At 47.3% G+C, this 21,470-nt stretch overlaps 1 protein-coding gene across 1 annotated transcript in view; it reads left to right on the top strand.

Annotated features, from left to right (window-relative positions):
- ATAT1 (alpha tubulin acetyltransferase 1) overlaps nucleotides 1-21,470 on the top strand; it is a 182,460-nt gene that overhangs the window by 136,560 nt on the left and 24,430 nt on the right. The window contains exon 11 of the mRNA XM_078641706.1: nucleotides 17,713-17,764. Within this exon, the coding sequence (XP_078497832.1) occupies nucleotides 17,713-17,764 (52 nt within the window). The remainder of the gene's footprint in view (nucleotides 1-17,712; nucleotides 17,765-21,470) is intronic.

The raw sequence follows: 21,470 nt of genomic DNA, 5'->3' as shown, positions 1-21,470 counted from the left end.
AATTAATACGGTCAATTTCCCGTATTCTCTCTGCTGTTTCAATTTGAGTAACCTTCCAGGCTTCATTGTATGCTGCATATACAGAGGCTGCTATGAAACGTTTTTGACGCTGTTTGCGTGGTCCCATAATGAAATCACGCAAGTCAGCACCATCAGTAAGTAAAGTTAGGTGTTGCTTAATTTCTGCCAGTGTGGAAGTTTGTAGCCATTGAAGGCATAATTTGCCCACACTGTAGGTTGTTATTATCCCTGGGTGATGTCTTTGGGGATATCTAGGGTCTGGCCTGGTCATTTTGAACCCCTGTGTTTTGTTCAGGAATCTGTCTTGACAGTTATTAGTATCTGTGGGCCAGATCAACCACTTTTTCCAATCTGGATGTGTTCTGTTTTGGTTTAATACATAATTTACGTCTATTTCTTCATCTGTAGAGCTATTGCTGTTTATTGTTGGCTTTGGAATAGACGGTTTATTTAAGTCTTTGATTTTGGCTAAGCCAAGACAGGTAGTTTGTTGAACAGTGTCATTTAAAAATATAATTTGTTCTGGGATCATGCAGGCTCTAAACAAAGATTCTATACCCTGTACTTGCCAATCTATTGTACCCCAAACACTTTTCAATTCAACATTTTTGTCCCAATAATCAAAACCAAAGGTATTCATTTTTTCAAAGAATGAGTCTGAATATATCAATTTTGTGTTTGTTATCATGGTCTTGGTCCCTGTCTTGTTTGACAATTTGAAATAAAATGTTTCAGCATTACTTGTGTTAAAACCTGAAAAATATGAATATTTGTCATAAACGGTTCTTGAGCTTCCTTTTGGAGGGGTTGCACAATGTTCCCATTGATTATAATTTAAAACATTTCTAGGTTGTGCAGATTTATGTAAAAAATGGTTACCATAGTGGTTGTAGCAATACATACTATCATAATTTGTAGAACCCTGCAAATAATCATGTTTGGTAAATTTAGCAGACATCACTAAGTCAGACATCATGTTATTAATGCTTTCAAAGTCCCAATCATCAGCAAATGAGTTTGGTTTTACAAAGTCACTCAATGAGATCTTAATTTGGTGTGGATATTTCAGGATTTCAACCGGACCATATAGTTCGTAGTCAGTGTTGTCCCATGCTACCCCACCCGGTATAGGATTGGCTGTGAAGTTGACTGAAGATAGTTCTCTTTTCTCGACGTGTGAAGAAGTGTGTGGTTTGAGGATCAAGTTGATTTTCTGACTTGCTGTGTCCATTTTAGCATATTTTCCCTCAATGAAGCGTCCCAAAGTTAGTACCATGATGAGCCAAAGTATGAGGATAAATGCACCAAAACCCACCCAAAATTCAATCCATGGAGAAATCAGATATGTTTCTTTCAGTTGTTTCAAAAGTTCTTTAGCTTTATCTTTAAAGGTTTTTGATGATGGCTGTGTCTTTGATTCACTGAAGCCTTCAGAGGAATCATCGAAGTTTATGAAGTAGCCGGATGCAGTTCTGTCAATTGTTCCAATTGGTTCAGGATTACTGTTTCTTGCATTATCACTTGGTACTTCATTATAGATTGGTGTGTCTCTGCTAAATGTTTTTATTTGGGTTTTCAGAGGTCTAAGTTCCATTGCATTGTTGCATAGTCCTTGTTGTTCTTCTGTAGGCGTTTCGAATGTGATGAGCCTCTTAGTTAGAACCTCTGTACTGGTAGCAAACCTTGGTGTTCTGCTACTTATTGGGAGTCCACTTGGCCTACTGTTTGTTATCGGCCACATGATTGTGGTTTTACCAGGTCGATGGATACAACTTGGTTCTCCTTTTTACCAGCAAGCGGCGGTAGTACAACTGATCTTGTCCCGTTGACAGACAAGACAGGAACTGTTTTTCTGTAAGAAGGCCCAAATTCCTTCTTTACCGCGATCTTTTCTCTGACTAGATCCCCGACTTTTGGAATCCAGACAGGTCTTGCTGGGACAGGTGGTGGTTCTTCAGTGGTTGTTGGCTGCTGTTTCAACTTTATGTTGCTCAGGTCTTTTCTTGTTTTGTTTAAGTCCTGCAAAATAGCCAAACGGTCTTTGATATCAAAGCTTTTTTCTTTCACCACTGAAGTCTGACTATCAAGGTCAGAGATCAACATCCTAGTTACAAATAATAATTCGTACGGACTGAGTCCCTTCAGAGAATTTCTTGGCAAGTTATTTAGACTACGTTGGACACTTATTAGATGTTTGACCCACCCAGCTCCCGAACCTAATACCTTTGCCGTTATAGATTGCTTTATGTCACGGTTTTTTCTTTCAACAATTCCGTTCCCCTCAGGGTGAAATGGACAAGAGTACTGCAATGTCACGCCCATGCTGACCATGGCCTCCTTATAAGCCCGAGAGCTAAAAGCAGGACCGTGGTCTGAATGCAGCATGCCAATCGCGTATGTGCCGATAAAGACTCGCAAATCTTTTATAACAGTTCTGGCGTCAGCCGTTCGCTGGGGCCACATCCATATGAATCTCGTACATGAGTCCACTGCAACCAAGATATATTTATAGTTACCATCCCTTTGTAAGGGACCACAGTGGTCTAGGTAAACACAGGCTAATGGTTTATCCGAGATTAGAAGGGTGCGTCTGAGCTGGACGTCTCACCGTTGATACTTTCATTTTTTGACATATCTCACATTCTAGAACATAGTTCCTTGTTTGTCTTCTCATTTGTGGCCACCAGTATCTCTGTTTTAATAATGATACTGTGGCTGAGACGCCAGCATGTATAGAAGCAAGCCCTTCGTGTGCCGCTATAATGAGTCCTAACCTATGTTCCATGTTTGGAATTGCCCTATCCCCCACTCCAGGGATTCGAGCAAAAGGAACATTGTTTGCATCAGTTATGTATGAGTATTTTACTGGAAAGCCTTTCGGGAGTGTGTCTATCGAATCCTTTTCTGTAGCACTGACAGCCTGTAATATTTCGCTGTCTATTTTTGTTTTTGACCGTGTGATGGCAGCTACGGAAGCCGTTTGCACAGCTGCCTTCGCGGCCTCATCAGCCAATGAATTCCCTGCAACGTGAACGCCATCACGTTTATGACTCAGTGTATGTATCACGTGAGTCTTTGGTAGTTCTTTTTGTAAAAGAACTACTTGTTCCCAGAGCATTTTATGCTTGATTGTGCCTCCTTTTGCGTCTTTAAAACCATTCTGAAGCCAGATCTGCAAGTATTCATTGTAAGACTGAACGCAATAATACGAATCGCACACTATGAGTGTGGGGAATTCTCGATCGGTATTTTCAAGCGCCATCTTGAATGCAAGTAGTTCAGCTCGCTGAGCTGTACAATCTCCTAGAGATTGTGTTTTAGTGAGGGTTGGTTTAAATTTCCCTTCGTGCCAGCGACCTTTAACAATCGCGCACGCAGCACTGTAAGCTTGTTTACCCCCCACCGCGGGTTGTGCTGATCCGTCTGTATATATTATACAGCCGTAATGTTCTAGAGGCAGAATTTCGGTCGGCGGAGGACATTCAAATTCATATTGGAGAAATTCTTCTGTTTTTAAGTTAGGATCAAATTCGTATGCCACGTCTGTTGCAGCAAGAGAATTAGCCCATTGTATCCATCTTGGATGGAGCGCTTTAGCATTTGGAATGCTCGCTTTTGTTACAGCCTCTAGGGCTGGTATCGGTGTCACGATTATTATTCGTTTACCTTGTGCCAGGGCTCGTTCTTTTGCTATAGCTGTCTGTGTTGCAGTTAGAATTTTTTCCGTTGGGCTGAATTTCATTTCAGCTTTTGTGTGCAAGTGTGATTTGAATGCAATTGGTACCTTTTCTCCCTCATTAGAGGTTAGGTATGTGAATCCGCATCTCCCTGGGATGACTCGAATCACAAGATTGCGTGTATTGTCACGTGTTTCTAATTTTGTTTTGATTAGCATGTCTGTTTGTAAGGATCTCAGAATTTCTGTGTGTATTTGAGTCCAATTGGTTCTTTTAAAATCTGGTTTAATTAGATCATAAAGGGGTTTGACCCTTTCTGCGTAATTTGCAATATATGTTCTTCCGAAATTTAGGAAGCCTAGAATTGACTGTAGGTTTTTTAGTGTTCTAGGTGCTTGGAGTACGGCACATTTCTCTAGGAAATTGTCAGCCAGGCTTTTGCCTTCACTTGATAATTCATATCCTAAGAACAGGACTTTCAGATGGGCAATTCTGGATTTTTTAAAGTTGAATTTGTAACCCTCTGCTGCGAACCCAAGTATTATGGTGTTCACTCTCTTCAAGTGAGTATCCAAGTCATCATCTGTTAAGTATATGTCGTCGACATACGATAATGCTTCATCATCATATATTTGTAGTAATTCTGTTACTCTCGCTGAGAATACTCCCGGGCTGTTCTTGTACCCCTGGGCTAACCGACAGAATTGTTTTTGAGTGCCATTTATTGAGAACGCAGACAAATATCTGCTCTCTGGTGCTATATTTTGACAAAAGAACCCATTAGATATGTCTAATGTTGTTTTGTATTTTTTGCGCACTATGTTATTCATTAGTGCAGCACTATGCGAATTTTGCACTGCAAAGGTTTTGCAACATGAGTTAAGGTGTCGGTAATCCAAAACTAGACGATATGAATTGTCTGGTTTGGAGACCGGAAACAAAGGGTTGTTCATTTGTGAGGTGCAAGTTTCAATCACCCCCTGGTATTCTAGCTGATCTAGGATTTCTTTTACCTGTTTTTTAGCTTCTTGCTTAATTGGGTACTGCCTTTGTGCAGTAGGTTGTGATTTTAACTGGATTTTGTGAGGAGGAGAGTCCTCATCCCATCCCACGTGATTTTTATATAAAGCAGGAGCTTGAGCCACTGCCCACTTTCTAGCAAGTGTGTATTTTTTATGAATTGGGTTATGATTTGAGAAGGCAGGCATAATTATTTCTTCGCCATGAGGGCACTCCCTGACAAACTCTGGTGGCCAGTCTTTTTCAGCTAGAAGGATATCATAGCCCTTGGAGAGATTATCCCCAAATAGTCCCCTTATTTTTCTAGTCTTATCCCCCTCTATACGTAATGTTATTTCGTATATTTTGTGAGGTTTGCTAACTCTGGTGTCTGCAGTTTCCACTTGAAGATATTCATTTGTGTCCACTGTCTCCAGATGATTCATAAGGACTTTGCGAGCTATGCTCACTTCGGCTGCGCTGTCTAGCATTGTCTGAGCCCATTCTCCGTTTTTCAGTTGTGTCCTCAGTATTCTCGGCATTGTTAACTACCTTGATACTGGCTACCTTCTTTTTTGGAAATTGTAATTTCTTTTTTAGATGAGCAGGTTCCTTGTCTTTGGACTTGGCGTGCTCTTCTCTTTGTTCTGATCGTCCTCTTCTTTCCGATTTCTGCGAGGAAGTCTGAAAAGATTGAGAGGGACGGGTATCAATGTCTTGATATCTATCAGGCTTCTTTATATTATCCTTATTTCTAAGGTTATATCTTTTCCCAGAGGGGTCACTCTGAGGTGACCTGTGTCTTTGGTTCGGAGATTTCTCCCTTCGCCTAGGAGACCTTCCTCTGGTCTGGAATTTCTTTTCTTTAGGATTGGATTGTTTGTTTCCATCCCAGTTCTTTTTTGGTGATGTTGAATTATTATTAAAAAATATTTTTTCAGGACTTTCAATCAGTTGTGGTTTTACTGGTATTCCACCTAAACTATCTCTACCTAGTTCTTCATAGGATTTTTCTATGATTCTGGCAATTTCAGCTGGTTGGTCTGCTATATCTGTCTCCTTTAACCTCTGGCGGATCGCCACGTTTGCTGCTTCACCCTTTATGTTGGCTAATAGTATAGCCGAAACCTGCTTGAAGTCTTTCAGTAATTTCATACCAAGAGTTAAAGCGGGTTCTGGACCATATTCGTCTTGAATTTGTTTTAGCACATCTGGTATTACCGAGATGGATGGAACACCGTGCGTTTTTGTGTAGATGGAAGCAAAGACTGTACCCCAAGTGTCACAGTCCTCAATGTGTGGTGCGATTCCCATTGGAAGACAGATAGTCAGAATCCTGTGTTTTTCTAGCGGGGTGGTGTCTGGAAACACCGCCTCTATTTGGGTGATTTTTTGCGCTAGCCAGAATGGTATTTGTTCCCGTTTAGCCGGTACTTTACCTAGGCAGGACTGTATGTTCTGTGGTGTAATTTTATTTGTGTTCCCTTGGTGAGGGGTCAGCTGTGGAATTTTAATCGCTGGCTGAATTGTTGAAGTCCGCATCACATACTGGACTAATTGTCTATGTATTTTTATTAATTGTTTTAGCTGTGTTAACAGGTTAGCTGCAGACATCCCGTCGATGTCTGGATGTGGTGTGTATCCGGCTAGGACCGGCCACGTCGCTCCTGGTCTACCTAAAGGACCGAGCCTGGTGATGTGATTATTATGTTTTAGGGCGCCATTAAATAAGAGCAAATGCTCTTGAAATTTAAGTGGTACTTCCACCTCCTCGAAAGGAGTGTACATTTCAGGAGGTTCCTCTATTTTGTAATAGTGGAAGTACTTTGTTACAGGATTTGCTGCTGGAAAATTTATCCATGAATAGTATACCTCTGTCTGCCGATATTCGTGTGCCTCAATTACGAATATGACTGTGCCACCTCTAGGTGTCAGTCCATTTTCTATAAGTTTTAATGTTATAGATCTCCTTTTGATGACCGGAATGAGTATTATATCCGGGTCTGCGTCTTGCATAGTAGCATCAGCTGCTGCGAGTTCAGTTGCTATTCTAACTGTCTCTCTTTCTTCATCACTGTCCATTTTACCGACAGGATGGTTATTTAGTTTGTTTGCAGATCAGGTTTCTTATGGAAACAAAGATTAGATGCACAATATTTTGGAACTGTGTATCCTTCAACGTTGACTTAACCAAGAACCATACATAGGAGTTCCCTCCTGCGAGGTTTTGGAGGATATTACCTTTCACCCACTCCAGACGTCTTTGGAGTATTATGGGAAAAGGGGTCTGAGTGAGAAAGCACGACTGAGTTACTCTAAATGTCTTACGTTAGTTTTATCGCCCTTTCCAAACGCGTTGGGCGCCATGTAGTGTAGTTCCTATCATCCCAATAGGCTCTACGCATTGGAATAATACCTTCAATAGTATAGGCCTAGACCAGACGTTAACTAGGTCTACTACTGTCGATATTAGACTTAAAGTTTTGGGTTTGCCAGCTTAGCTCAGAGTTCACTAGAAACTTTCTCGAATGTTCAGGAAAGAATTAACTCCCCTGATTAGACAAGAAGGGATTTAGTTTCTGACAACCATAGAACATGACAACTTTGCTCTCCCCTAATCAAGAGTGTATCTCGAGAGTCGTGTGAACAAAAGGCAATTGATTTTACTCAGCCAGTACGTGCATTCTTAGTCTCATCAGATTGTAGAGAAAAGGAAGAGACGGGCGTGTTCAATAAAAGATGTTATTTATTGATCAGTCTCTTTTCTCATACAAGAGAAATGGATCGATATTATTGCAATACTTATAGTTAAGTAAAGTGCATACATTAAAAGCAGAAGTATAAAATAATACTGTAAAAACATTGATATGGTTTCTAAGCCATATGAAGGTTTAAAATGATTAAAATATATTACATACATATATACATTTGACTAAACGTACTCAACTGGTGTTTCTAAATACGCCTACCCCGTGTACCTGACCTAAGTCTAATGCGTGGGCGGGAATAGAATAGTTACAGTTTAAGTTAAGTTTGTTTTGCCAAGTGAATAACTAAAGAATTCTCTGCGAGGGGTTATTCAGTTCTGTACCTGGAAGTTAGGATGAATGAGGGATGGTATCTCTCTCTCTGCTCTCGATATTCCAGGCTGCCTGCGAGGGCTACCCGGAAGCGCCGGTGCTGGATTTCTCGGCAGGAGAAAGCAGCGCGTCTCGTTCTCAGCGCGTCAGGAAGGCGGGGCTGCGCCAGCGGGGTCTGCTCTGCTCTGGGCTTCGGCAAGTATGGCTGCTCCGTCTCGTCACCACCGCGTGTGTTTGCATAGGGCAATATCAGTAATATTTATACCTTTAAGGTGCCGAGATTGACGTAAGGATGGACATAGATACGTCAATAAGGATGTCATACGACTTGCTCGTTAGCACATTCTTTTGCTGAAGTTCTCGGTGAAATCAAAACAATGGCCGCAGGGTTTTGCCCAGGTTGTCATAGGTTTGATTTGTTATGAGAACTCCGTATGCCTTATCAGGGGCTGGAGGAATATCGCTTGTCTAATTAGATCGCAAGCGTTATGACCTAATCAGATAACACGTTCCTGTGCCGTAGTGTGGCTGCGTCAGATAACGGTATCTGCATCATGGGGGTTTGCTGCCTCATGGGCTGACTGCTAGTTAACTTGTCGGTTTGTTAACCAGAATAGGGTCAGGAATAGGGGGATCGATTCAGAACCTATAGGAATACATCACACAATCTATAACTCATATAGCCACTCATATAGCTACTGATCACCACATGCAGCAGCTTACACAACAACAGACATACCGATGCACACATTCAGACAGTTTAGTCACTAACCTATGCATTCAGTAAGACACGTTTAATCACTCACTCATACAGTCAGTCACGCACCTACTAAATCCTTCATCCAGACACTTATACATCCACTCATTCTTCAATATGTAAAACATATTTAAACTTTACAGAAAAACACAGTCACTGGATGATGTCATCAGTGATGTCATTTGAGATGTCATCAGTGATGTCACTGACCATGTCATGAATGATGTAATATGTGACATCATCAGCAGTGGATTGCGGGTGCGCCAAATATAGTTAGTACAACTAACTATATAGGAGCAATTTCAATGTTTTTTATATGCTAATTCCTAACTATAGAAGGCCTGAAACCCATGGTTTTTTCCGTGAATTTGCAAGGTTTTTTAAATGCTAATTCCTAACTATATAAGGCCTGAAACCTATGTTTTTTTCAGTGAATTTGCAAGGTTTTTTAAATGCTAATTCCTAACTATATAAAGACTGAAACCTATGTTTTTTTCAGTGAATTTCAAAGGTTTTTTAAATGCTAATTCCTAACTATATAAGGCCTGAAACCTATGGTTTTTTCAGTGAATTTGCAAGGTTTTTTAAATGCTAATACCTAACTATATAAGGCCTGAAACCTATGTTTTTTTCAGTGAATTTGCAAGGTTTTTTAAATGCTAATTCCTAACTATATAAAGACTGAAACCTATGTTTTTTTCAGTCAATTTCAAAGGTTTTTTAAATGCTAATTCCTAACTATATAAGGCCTGAAACCTATGGTTTTTTCAGTGAATTTGCAAGGTTTTTTAAATGCTAATACCTAACTATATAAGGCCTGAAACCTATGTTTTTTTCAGTGAATTTGCAAGGTTTTTTAAATGCTAATTCCTAACTAAATAAGGCCTGAAACCTATGTTTTTTTCAGTAAATTTGCAAGGTTTTTAAAATGCTAATTCTATTAGCCGATACGTTTAAATATGTTAATATCCCTGTGGGACCACCTGAGCAGCCCTAGGGATCCGATTTTTGGACTGGAGCAAGATGCTCTCTGATTGTGCCGTATTTATTGCCTTCTGCCCCCCTGATTGTGCCGTATTTCTTACTTCTGCCCCCTGATGGTGCCATATTTCTTGCCTTCTGCACCCTGATTGTACCATATTTCTTGCCTTCTGCACCCTGATTGTGCCGTATTTCTTGCCTTTTGCTCCCTGATTGTGCCGTATTTTCTTGCCTTCTGCCCCCTGATTGTGCCGTTTGTCGGGCCTTCTGTCCCCTGATTGTGCCGTTTTTCGTGCCCCTGCCCCCCTGATTGTATTATCTTTGCCAGTGTTTGTTCGCTGCTGGTATTGCCTTTGCCTATGTTTCTTTGCTGCCGTTATTGTCTTTGCCAGTGTTTCTTTACTGCCGTTATTGTCTTTGCCAGTGTTTGTTTGCTGCCGTTATTGTCTTTGCCAGTGAATGTCCGCTGCTGGTATTATCTTTGCCAGAGCTGTGTGGGCAGTGTGGGCTCTGAGAGCTGTGTGAACTGTGAGAGCTGTGAGAGCTGTGAGAGCTGTGTGGGCTGTGAGAGCTGTGTGGGCTGTGAGAGCTGTGTGGGCTGTGAGAGCTGTGTGGGCTCTGTGGGCTGTGAGAGCTGTGTGGGCTGTGAGAGCTGTGTGGGCTGTGAGGACTGTGAGAGCTGTGTGGGCTGTGTGGGCTGTGAGAGCTGTGTGGGCTTTGAGAGTTTGTGGCCTGTGAGAGCTCTATGGGCTGTGAGAGCTGTCAGAGCTGTGTGGGATGTGAGCTGTGTGGGCCGTGAGGGCTGTGTGGGCTGTGAGAGCTGTGTGGGCTGTGAGAGCTGTGTGGGCTGTGAGAGCTGTATGGGCTGTGAGAGCTGTGAGAGCTGTGTGGGCTGTGAGGGCTGTGTGGGCTGTGAGAGCTGTGTGGGCTGTGAGAGCTGTGTGGGCTGTGAGGGCTGTGTGAGCTGTGAGGGCTGTGTGGGCTGTGAGGTCTGTGAGAGCTGTGAGAGCTGTGTGGGCTGTGAGAGCTGTGAGAGCTGTGTGGGCTGTGAGAGCTGTGTGGGCTGTGAGAGTGTGAGCTGTGTGGGCTGTGTGGGCTGTGAGAGCTGTGTTGGCTGTGAGAACTCTGTGGGCTGTGTGGGCTGTGAGAGCTGTGTGGGCTGTGAGGTGTGTGAGGGCTGTTTGGGCTGTGAGGGCTGTGAGGCCTGTGAGAGCTGTGTGGGCTGTGAGAGCTGTAAGGGCTGTGAGAGCTGTGAGACCTGTGTGGGCTGTGTGAGCTGTGAAAGCTGTGTGGGCTGTGAGAGCTGTGTTGTCGGTGAGAGCTGTAAGGGCTGTGAGAGCTGTGAGACCTGTGTGGGCTGTGAGAGCTGTGTGGGCTGTGAGAGCTGTGTTGGCTGTGAGAGCTGTAAGGGCTGTGAGAGCTGTGAACCCTGTGTGGGCTGTGTGAGCTGTGTTGGCTGTGAGAGCTGTAAGGGCTGTGAGAGCTGTGAGACCTGTGTGGGCTGTGTGAGCTGTGAAAGCTGTGTGGGCTGTGAGAGCTGTGTGGGCTGTGAGAGCTGTGTGGGATGTGAGCTGTGGGCTGTAAGGGCTGTGTGAGCTGTGAGAGCTGTGTGGGCTGTGTGGGCTGTGTGGGCTGTGAGTGTGGGTTGTGAGGGCTGTGAGGCCTGTGAGGCCTTTGAGAGCTGTGTGGGCTGTGAAAGCTGTGTGGGCTGTGAGAGCTGTGTGGGATGTGAGCTGTGGGCTGTAAGGGCTGTGTGAGCTGTGAGAGCTGTGTGGGCTGTGTGGGCTGTGAGAGCTGTGTGGGCTGTAAGAGCTGTGTGGGCTGTTAGGGCTGTGAGGGCTGTGTGGGATGTTAGGGCTGTGAGGGCTGTGTTGGCTGTGAGGGCTGTGAGAGCTGTGAGAGCTGTGTGAGCTGTGTGAGCTGTGAGAGCTGTGTGGGCTGTGAGAGCTGTGTGGGCTGTGAGAGCTGTGTGGGCTGTGAGAGCTGTGTGGGCTGTGAGAGCTGTGTGGGCTGTGTGGGCTGTGAGAGCTGTGTGGGCTGTGAGAGCTGTCTGGGCTGTGAGAGCTTAATGGGCTGTGAGGGCTGTTTTGGCTGTGAGGGCTGTGAGGCCTGTGAGAGCTGTGTGGGCTGTGAGAGCTGTGTGGGCTGTGAGAGCTGTATGGGCTGTGAGAGCTGTGTGGGTTGTGAGGGCTGTGTGGGCTGTGAGGGCTGTGTGAGCTGTGAGAGCTGTGTGGGCTGTGAGAGCTGTGTGGAGTGTGGGCTGTGAGAGCTATGAGAGCTGTGTGGGCTGTGAGTGTGTGGGCTGTGAGGGCTGTGAGGCCCGTGAGAGCTGTGTGGGCTGTGAGAGCTGCGTGGGCTGTGAGAGCTGTATGGGCTGTGAGACCTGTATGGGCTATGAGAGCTGTGAGAGCTGTGTGGGCTGTGAGGGCTGTGAGGGCTGTGAGGGCTGTGTGAGCTGTGTGAGCTGTGTGGGCTGTGCGAGCTGTGAGGGCTGTGTGGGCTGTGAGTGTGGGCTGTGTGGGCTGTGAGAGCTGTGAGAGCTGTGTGGGCTGTGAGAGCTGTGTGGGCTGTGAGAGCTGTGTGGGCTGTGAGAGCTGTGTGGGCTGTGAGGGCTGTGAGAGCTGTGTGGGCTGTGTGGGCTGTGAGAGCTGTGTTGGCTGTGAGAGCTGTGTGGGCTGTGAGAGCTGTGTGGGCTGTGAGCTCTGCTTCTTTTGTGTCTCGGTCTACCTAGCACAAGATGAATGCCAACACTTCCTGGTTAGAAGTGTTGACAGCCAATGAGCATGCTGCTTTCCTGTGAAATGCATCCTGATTGGCTGCCACTGTCTGTCAACAATCCAAACCAGGAAGTGTTGGCAGCCATCTTGTGCCTCGGTAGAACCAAGGCACAAGAAAGCAGTGAAACAAAGGTGCAAAACACGCAAAGGGGGCAGGGTAGAAGCACCCTGACCACCTAGGCCTGCTCATGGGGCCCCACAAGGTCCCCCCCAGGCCAAAAAAAATAAAAAATAAATCGAAAAATCGCGAGTGTAAGCTTACTGTACTCTGTACGATGCGCGTAACCCCGCGATTTTCCGAAGAAAAAAAATTGGGGGGGTTCTGGGGGGTCCTTGTGGGACCCCCTGAGCAGGCCTAGGGGGTCAGGGTGCTTCTACCCTGCCCCCTTTTTGAGTTCTACAAGCTTGTTTTTCTGCTTTCCTGTGCCTCAGTCTACCGAGGCACAAGATGGCTGCCAACAATTTCTGTTTTGGAATGTTCACAGACAGTAGCAGCCAATCAGCATGCGGCTCGTACTCTGGAAGGTGCAGAGTACAGTAAGCTTACAGTGCACTCACGTGTGCCACCTATAGATATATAATTTGAACAAATTCGATTTTCTCAACAACTACTGGAGGGATTTTCACCAAATATACAAAAGGCACTTCTGACTACCAGGCTCTACCATTTTGCCAAGTTTGGTGTAATTCCATTCAGCCGTTCGGGCTGTAGCCGTGTCTAAAGGTCCTATGGAAAATTGCATTGGACTCAATTTCACATTCGATTTTCTCAACAACTACTGGAGGGATTTTCACCAAAGATACAAAAGGCACTGCGGCATACCAGTCCCTACCATTTTGCCAAATCTGGTGTAATTCCGTTCAGCCTTTCGAGCTGTAGCCTTGTCAGAATGTCCCTATGGAAATTAACATGTGGAAAACACGTTTTGGGACCCCCCTTTTTTCTCGGCCCCCGCTTGACGAATCCCCCCGAAACTTTCAGGGAAGGAGCGGAGCGCAGCGAGGCAAATTTAAGGAAAATTACAGGCAGACCCCTCAATCGGCGCCAAAGTTAATCCCAATAGAATGTTCGGAATTTCCTATGGTAACTAGGTCCTAACTATATATAGGTAATATATATATATATATACACATATTAACCTATAAGTCACTCCTATGGCAGGCCTTGACAATCCTGGAGACAGAGTGCTTGGTTTTGTGTGAGAGGGTGCCCTAGCATGAGCTGAACAGCTTTCGTAACCATCTCCTTATAGCTGTTCTATGATATAGCTATACCATATACTCTTAAGTGCATTATAATCCTTGCGGTTAATGCTAACTTTGGTTTGGCTTTATCAAAACATGTCGTGTAAGGTGTCAAACACTTTGGAATACTACCCCCCTGCCAGTTCTGGTGGCGGGGGTAGCATTCCACCCTTCTAGAGGGAGAAGACATGTAGTTACTGGTAAACCCGGTTAAAGTTAAACAGAGCTCCAGCATCACAAAATGGATGCTGCTGCCACAGACACAAGTCTGCCCTCCTGCTGCTGGACGAAACCCCGGCAGGGGAGGCCTGGGCAATAGGTTTCCTGTCCAGGGAGGTGCTGGCACCTCCCCAGACAGGCTTTAGTGTATTGGGGCAGGGTGGGTTGCATTCAGTGAATGCTTTTTAGACACTGCCTGGGGCACACTAGGTGCTCCATACATTTCCCAGTTCAAACCGGTTGCTGGGGCACTCAGCCCCAGCTCTGGCGCGAAACTGGACAAAGGGGAAGGGGTGTAACAACCCCCTCCCCAGGTCCTCCCATAGGTGGGACCCTAGAGTTAGTCCAACCCCTAAACTTTTTTTATTTTTTTTATTTTTTTAAAAACTTTTTATTGATGCAAGTGCAGAACAGCAATACAATCAAATAAGGAAGCATTATGTAATGGTTCTGTGCAGGATGGCGAAGTACTGATCGATGCAAGTACATATAGGTCAGTCCTCAGCAATACAGTGTCTGTGGCATAGAACGATAAACTTATATACAGGAGACGGCATATTAAATACAGGTTCTACCAAAGGTGCATATGGAGAAGAAAGGGCTGGTAGGCTTGGTAAAGCAGGGGGTGGGAGCCAGGGGGAACGCCAAGCAGTGGACGCATAACAGGCAACACCGGCGGCCGCCGCAGACCCTAGGGCCGACGGGAGAGGCAGCGGCAGGGTCAGAGGAGGGACAGGGAAGCAACTTGAGGACACTCGGCTCTCAATAGGGCGGGACGAGAGCGGGCCAAATTACAGCGCCTGGGCCGATGGCACCTACACATCAAACAAGGCGGCGGCAACCTTGGGCGTAGGGGCAGCGGGAGGGGACGCAGGCTCGCTAAGGGAGGAGCGGGATTGGAGGTAAGCGACCAGGGGTCCCCAGATATCGAGCGGGCGCGACCTAGCCGGCAGCAGTTCCCAAAAGTCCGACAGCAGTGTTTGGCAACGGAACGTGTCCTCCAGCCAGGCCGACACCAAGGGAGCAGGCCGACGGCCCCAACACATAGCCACCCGGCGGGTAGCCAACACCAGGAGCATCGAAATTAGCCGCCGCGACACATCGGGACAGGGCTTGACAAAATCCAGAAGACAGAGAAGAGGGTCCGGAGAAACGATAGCGCCAGTAATCCTGGAGATCGCGGAACAGACCTCCAACCAGAACACCTGCACCCGGGGGCAAAGCCATGCCAAGTGGGCAAAATCCGCGGAGGAGGCAGAACACCGAACGCAGGAATCATCAGGAAGAAGCCCCAGGCGGTGACGATGTCGTGGAGTGCGGTAGAACCTGTGTAAAAAGTTAAAATGGATTAATCGGAGCCGGTAATTTGGGGAAAGTTTAGTAGTTTGATTACAACAATAAAGCCAATCGGCATCCGAAATATCGAGACCCAGGTCGGCACTCCATGCAGCACGCCCCCGCGAAGTGGAGGCAGGGGAAGACGACAGGGCATAGACATACAGTCTGGTAACGAGCTTACGCGGGGAAGTGGAGGTATACATCAAATCCAAAGCGGGAAGAGTAGGCGGAGGCTGCGGAAAGGACGGGTGCAATTTCCGGCAGGTGGCACGAAGCTGATAATACAGAAGCGTGTCCATCAAGGATGGCGATTCCGGGAGTGAATAGAAAGAACCATCAGGGTATAGATCAGCCACGGTCTCGAAGCCCCCCGACGCTGCGTGCCGAGACATACAGGAAGACTGGAGCGGAGGAAAGTCCGGGTGGTTAGTGATGGGCATAGTGCCCGCTGATAGAAGGGTGAGTCCAGCCAGTCTGCGCAGATAGGACCACGCCCAGCGCAGCGTCTCCACTGTGTTAACCTCCGAGAGTCCAACCCCTAAACTTACTATAAGAATAGGATACCAGTCCCTAGGACTTCAGATTACCCTGAACGAAACTCTGCAACATATATCTTGGACTTCCGACATTCCATATCGACTGGAAGACGGAAGAAATCTCCCTTGTGGTCAAGGAGTGACCACCCTGTACTAACAGGCAGCAACTGTATCTTTGCTGGTCTGCATTTTCAAGGCTCCTGCCGGATCCTGAAGAATCTGCGACACAGGACACGGACTTCCAGACATCTCTGACGCTGACCCGAGCGCCCAGCAAAGCGGAGACCCGTAGCAGACACGAGAGACGTGGGACTGGAACATCCTGCATTTTTGCAACTGCACCTACTTCTCGAGGTATCACAAAGTTGTGCATTGGGGTATTTGAAGCCCCTGCCCGAGCACCTTTTACATCGAAGCTCAGAGGCCTATACTCTACGGGTGTTCCGTGGGCCCGCTTTGTGCATTTCAGCTCGAGGCCCCTTCGCGGTTCCTAGTCCGTTGACTAGCGAGCCCCCACGAAGGACCATCTTTGATTTCTTGAGCTCTCCTGGTTGCTCCAGACGTGCTCTCACTTCTCTCCAAAGGAGGAGTCCCTCAGACCTTGCTGGTCTGAACCGAAGCAAATCTTGTCATTTTGCATGGGTTGCTGTTGCCAAGGCTTGTTGGATCCAATCCGGATTCTGACGCTGCAGCACCCAACATCCTTCGTGGGACAGCTCGACTCCAGCTCCTGGTCTTCGTCGACGCCTCCTGGTCCTCGTGGCTGAAGAGTCAAGCTTCACCTCTTTCACCTGAAATCACCCGACATTGGCTGGCATCTTCCCATCGCCATCCTGGTCACTGGCTAGTGACCCAGACTCTGTCCCTTCTGCTTTCAGGTTCTTTAGATCTTTGATCCACCCTTGGATCCACCTGGACACTTATCCTCTCGTCGCCTGTAGCATTTCTTCGCAGCTCTCCATTGGAATTGACGACGAAACCCGACACCAAAAGACACCTATGCACCCGGCTTCCGTAGGGGAGGTAACTCGAGTACTCCGGTGCTCCCTTGGGTCTTGACTTTCGAAGTGTCTAAGTCTAAAAGGGTTCCATCGTAGTTCACCTAGAAGTGCCCTTAATCTTTATAATTGTAACTTGTTTGTTTCCCATAGAAAGTCTATGGTGATCCGTGGCTGTGTTTAGACACTGCACGCGTCCCCCGTGGGCGTCCTGCATCCTAACCTTTGGTGGCCCCAGCGGTTCTACAGGCCCTAACTCTCGTGGTTCTTAGACCACTATTTTTGTATATGGTTTGTGAGGCCCCTAGGGCATAACGTATACTGTGCAACTTATCGTATGCTAATTAAGTTCCTTGTATTGTACTTTTACCTCTGACCTCATAAAGAGACAAAAGGGGTTGTGTTTAGATTAAATACATATATATATATTTGTGTGGTGTGCTTTCATTTGATCATTCAAGAGATTATAATTGGTAAAACAACTTGCTTATCTCGCCTCTAAGTCTTAGCCTGAAGGCTGCTGTCCACAGCTACTACTAGGATAGCTTTCTATAAGGTTGACTTTACAACCTACCATCAATAAGGGTCGTTTGAACTGGTGCAAGGTGCCCACTAGAATAGTGGACATCATTTACCAGGCAAACTTCTCACAATGACTACTCACCCGTGAGTGTCTCAAGGCGCTGAAGGTTGGGGGGAGGGAGTAGGGGGTGATCCGTTTGGGTGATGGGGTTCAGTTCACGATGTTTGTGCTACCGTTGCTATGCCACCTGGAGTGGCGGGTGAAGGGCGCCAGCTGGGAGCGGGATGGAGAAGCGACTCCACAATCATGGGTGGGTCAGAGGCTCACACCGGAAGTGGAGTAGGAAGAGCCCATGCTTGAAGTTATGGGAAAGTGGCCATGATTAGAGGAAAGGGGTTATACTTGGACGGTGGCGGGCAAAGGGACGTTCCCTAGGAGCGGCAGGGAAAGGGACACCACCTGGACAAGGGGAAGGAGGGAAGGGAGGAAGGGGGTACACCTGATGGTGGGAATGGGAGAGTATGGAGGATCTGATTATTAACAGTTGGCTTCTTTCTTTAGGTGCCGGTGACACCCTTACGGAGAATCCTGGAAAGAGCAAAACCCCGGCACGGTGAGTGTTGGCAACTGCAGCTTTGAAATGTGTAGTCAAGTTTCATTCCTGCAGCAAAGACAAATCCAATTATCAGCTACAGCACGTGCAGCAGATAGCAGCCTTGCAGGCTACCCCCATACTTTAAATACATGCAAGAGCGATTGTAGCTGGGCAAGCTACCCTCATACTTGTACTAGGCCTGGGCGGTAGGTTCCGTTCCGCTCGCGGAATTTGGGTAATTTTGTGTTCCACGGAGAACGAAGACTTGCCAAAAATTCCGCTATCTGCGGCTTCGCAGAATTTTTTGCTTGTTCGCACTTTCAAAATGCGTGTTTACAAGATATTTCTCCCGCATCACGAACGGGCGGAACAAGTAATTCCGCATGTTCGCTGAACTTTTACATGCTTGCGGAGATTTTTTACCGTTTCGGAGCTTTGCGTAGCGAGACTACGCAAATTCCCTACTTAAAACACTTGCAGCAGTGATAGCATCCATGCAAGTTACTCTCATACTGAGAACACATGCTGCAGTGATAGCATCTGTTAGAAATGGGATTTCTGGTTTGCTAAGGCTTGCGTCAAAGCCAGGCAGAGACCACCACTCTAGTCAGGGCAAGGGAGTTACACACCAAAGATAACCCCTGCTCACCCCCTTGATAGCGTGGCACGAGCAGTCAGGCTTATCCTGGAGGCGATGTGTAAAGCATTTGCACACGCACACAGCAACAACATCCCAGGCCCCCCACAAAAGGAACTCCACACAAGGTTATATCAAAAATAGCCTTTGTATTCTCAAAGCACATTAGAATAGTAAACACATAATATACATGGTGCCACCTGGCACTAGGTCATATCTACAAGGGAATTATTTACACATGACAGGGCTACTTGGACCACTGTCAGTACCATCACAAAGCAAACTTAGTAAAAGTAAAACCGATCATAACCGTACAACTAGTAAACACTGGCAATCACTGTACTTAGCATCAGCCTGTAACATAAACGACATTATGCACAGTATCACATCAGGCGCGAATTACATTCTGCACCAACCTCACTAGCATAAACACATTATGCAATCATCTCTCAAGTCTAAACACATTAGACCCTAACCTCCTAAGTATAACTCACATTAGGGGCGTAGATCACACAGTGAAACAATTTCACTAGCATAAACAATGATATGCAAAACAACCTCATAATCATAAAATAAAACATTTATAGGTATAACATAGGGTGCATAAAACATACTACATGCATTACATTTCCTAGCACCACATTACATTGGGGCCTGGCGCCCTACAGTTCTAACCGTCCCCCTGGCCAACTGGCCATCTCAAAAAGGGGCTCAAATGCCCTGTGTCCAGAATGACAGGGCTTGCTGTAAATGCAGCAAAAGTCAAGGGTGCGCCACTGCGAAAACCTAAACGTGGCAGCTGGGAAAGTGCGGGGCCAAGGAGTGCATTTCACTCCTAACTTCTCAAGACATGCCCCCAAAGAATTGTGTACCTAAACGGTGCAGCTGGCACTAATTGCTGTGCAGCTGTAAGTGAGGGAAAGGCCTGGCACCTCAGGGCCACTGCTGTCCCTCTCAGGGACTCTCTCAAGGATTGCACACAAGCATTGCAGCTGCCCTCGCTGGTGCGGCGCAGCTGTGGATCAGGGAAAGGGCCTTGGGGCAACTGTGCCCTCAGGGGCCTCACGGGGCTTCTCAATGAACTTTGCCCCCAGGTTGGAGCTACCTAGGCTCTAGGAATAATGACGCCCCCTAGTTGCAGCTGTGGCAGTACGGGGCCAAGGGACCTCAGGACCCCCACAGGCCCTTGAAACAAATACGGCCATCGGTCGAGGGGCCCGCAACGGCGGGTCCGCTCATACAACAAAAAGATACTGGCCATGTTGGAGCGGCCCGCTCTCCTGGCGGGACCGCTCTGACCGGGTGCCTCTGCCAGGCACCAATCCCTCGAGACCCATTCACCTGGGCTCTTCACCGGCGAGGGTCTCCTTTCTGCGGCGGGGCTCTCAAACTCATGAGAGCCTCACTGGGGGATCCAGCGGCGTCTCCCTTGCGGCACCGGGCTTCCCCTTGCTCCTGGGAGCCCCGCGCTGCAGACTCTCATTCTTCACCCGGGCCCCCACCTGGTAGCCTCGGGACTTGCTACGGGCACTCAAGGAGGCGGGCTAGGCTCCCGTCCTCCTCTCACGCATACCGCCCGGTTTCTCCTTTGCATCTGGCCGCACTTCCGCTTCCGTCTGCAGGCCCCACCCACAACCAGGCGGGCCGCGGACGCGGCAGCAACCTCAGCTCGGTAATGAGGGGTAGGCTCCCTCCAGAATTAAAACATAGAGCGGGGTGGGAATCCACGAGCTCTAATAACGGCAAAGTCACGGAGTGGGCACCCGCGCAATTAAAATATAAGTAGCGGTCATGAGCGGGGTGGGCACCCGCTCTAATTACCAAAATAAGCGGGGTGGGCACCCGCAAGGCTCGCATCACGGGGGGAATCCCTAAGCTGGAGATTCCCTCTCTCTCCCCTCCAGCAGCACTGCACTGCAAATCCTGCTCGCTCCTCCTCTGGGGGAAGCCGTCCCCAGGCGCCGGAAGGCTCCATCAAGTCTTGGCAACACCAAAACAAAGAGCAAAATGTCCACGAAGTCCTGGAGGCATCAGGGGGGCAATGTAGGGCCCAGGGGCCAGCACACAGGGCCCTCCAGCAGGGAGGTAGCCCCTATGGCAGTCCCTCCTGGCCCCACCAGCAGCAAGCCTCCCTCTGTCAGGATCCAAAAGAGAATATTTTCATAGGGTCACAGCCCCTTCTTTTATACCACGTTTTCCTTTGTCTACAAGGTGCAGGCAATGGGAGAACCAGATACAACTGGTTCAGGGGAGCTCCTGAGCACTTTGTTTTGCTCAGCTCCTCTCTCCTATTCACAGGACAGGCCAGGGACATCAGACGCACCACAGGGGGTGGAGCCAGCATTGTGGAGGGAAGGCATAGCCCTATTCAGGTCCCAGGTGCAACTCCTCCCTCCCATCTACATGCAGATCTCCCTATTCACCACCGGGCAGACCCATCCTGGCTCCTGGAGCCAGCCACATTAGCCAGCCCCTGTCAATCACAAGCCAGACATGTAATTCACATCAGGCAGGCAGACACACTGGACACAGAAATGGCAACTTCTAAAAGTGGCACTTCTCCACTAGTCACAATAAATTTGCACACACCATTGCGCAGCATTTATTCTCACGAGTTCGCACATACTACTCTCTCCCCTGCACTCTTCTCATATCGGGAACTACCAGGGACACACATATCCCTCATGCATTCCTATGGGAGGGCAGGCCAGTCTCACCACACATACACAGAGGGCACACGCATTTTACACTGGACCACAGTGCTAAAGTGCACAGAAGCCTAAAATCATCAACACTAGGTTACAGAAAAAGGCTAAGAGAACGCAAAAAGTTTCGGGGTGAACCTGCCAAAGGGGCCAAGTCAGACAGCATCCATGCAAGCTACCCTCATACTTTGAACACATGCAGCATCGGCAGTGATAGCAGCCATGCAAGATACCCTTTTACTTAGAACACATGCAGTAGAGATAGTAGCTGGGCAAGCTACCCTCATACTTAGAACACATGCAGCAGCGATACTAGCCAAGCAAGCTACCCTCATACTTAGAGAGTTCCTGCATCAGCGATTGTAGAGAGGCAAGCTACTCT

This window comes from Lissotriton helveticus, chromosome 5_1 (assembly GCF_964261635.1).
Source record: "Lissotriton helveticus chromosome 5_1, aLisHel1.1, whole genome shotgun sequence".
Classification (NCBI taxonomy): Eukaryota; Metazoa; Chordata; class Amphibia; order Caudata; family Salamandridae; genus Lissotriton; species Lissotriton helveticus.
Note: the sequence above shows the minus strand (reverse complement) of the source record. Positions and strands in the feature narration are given on the sequence as shown.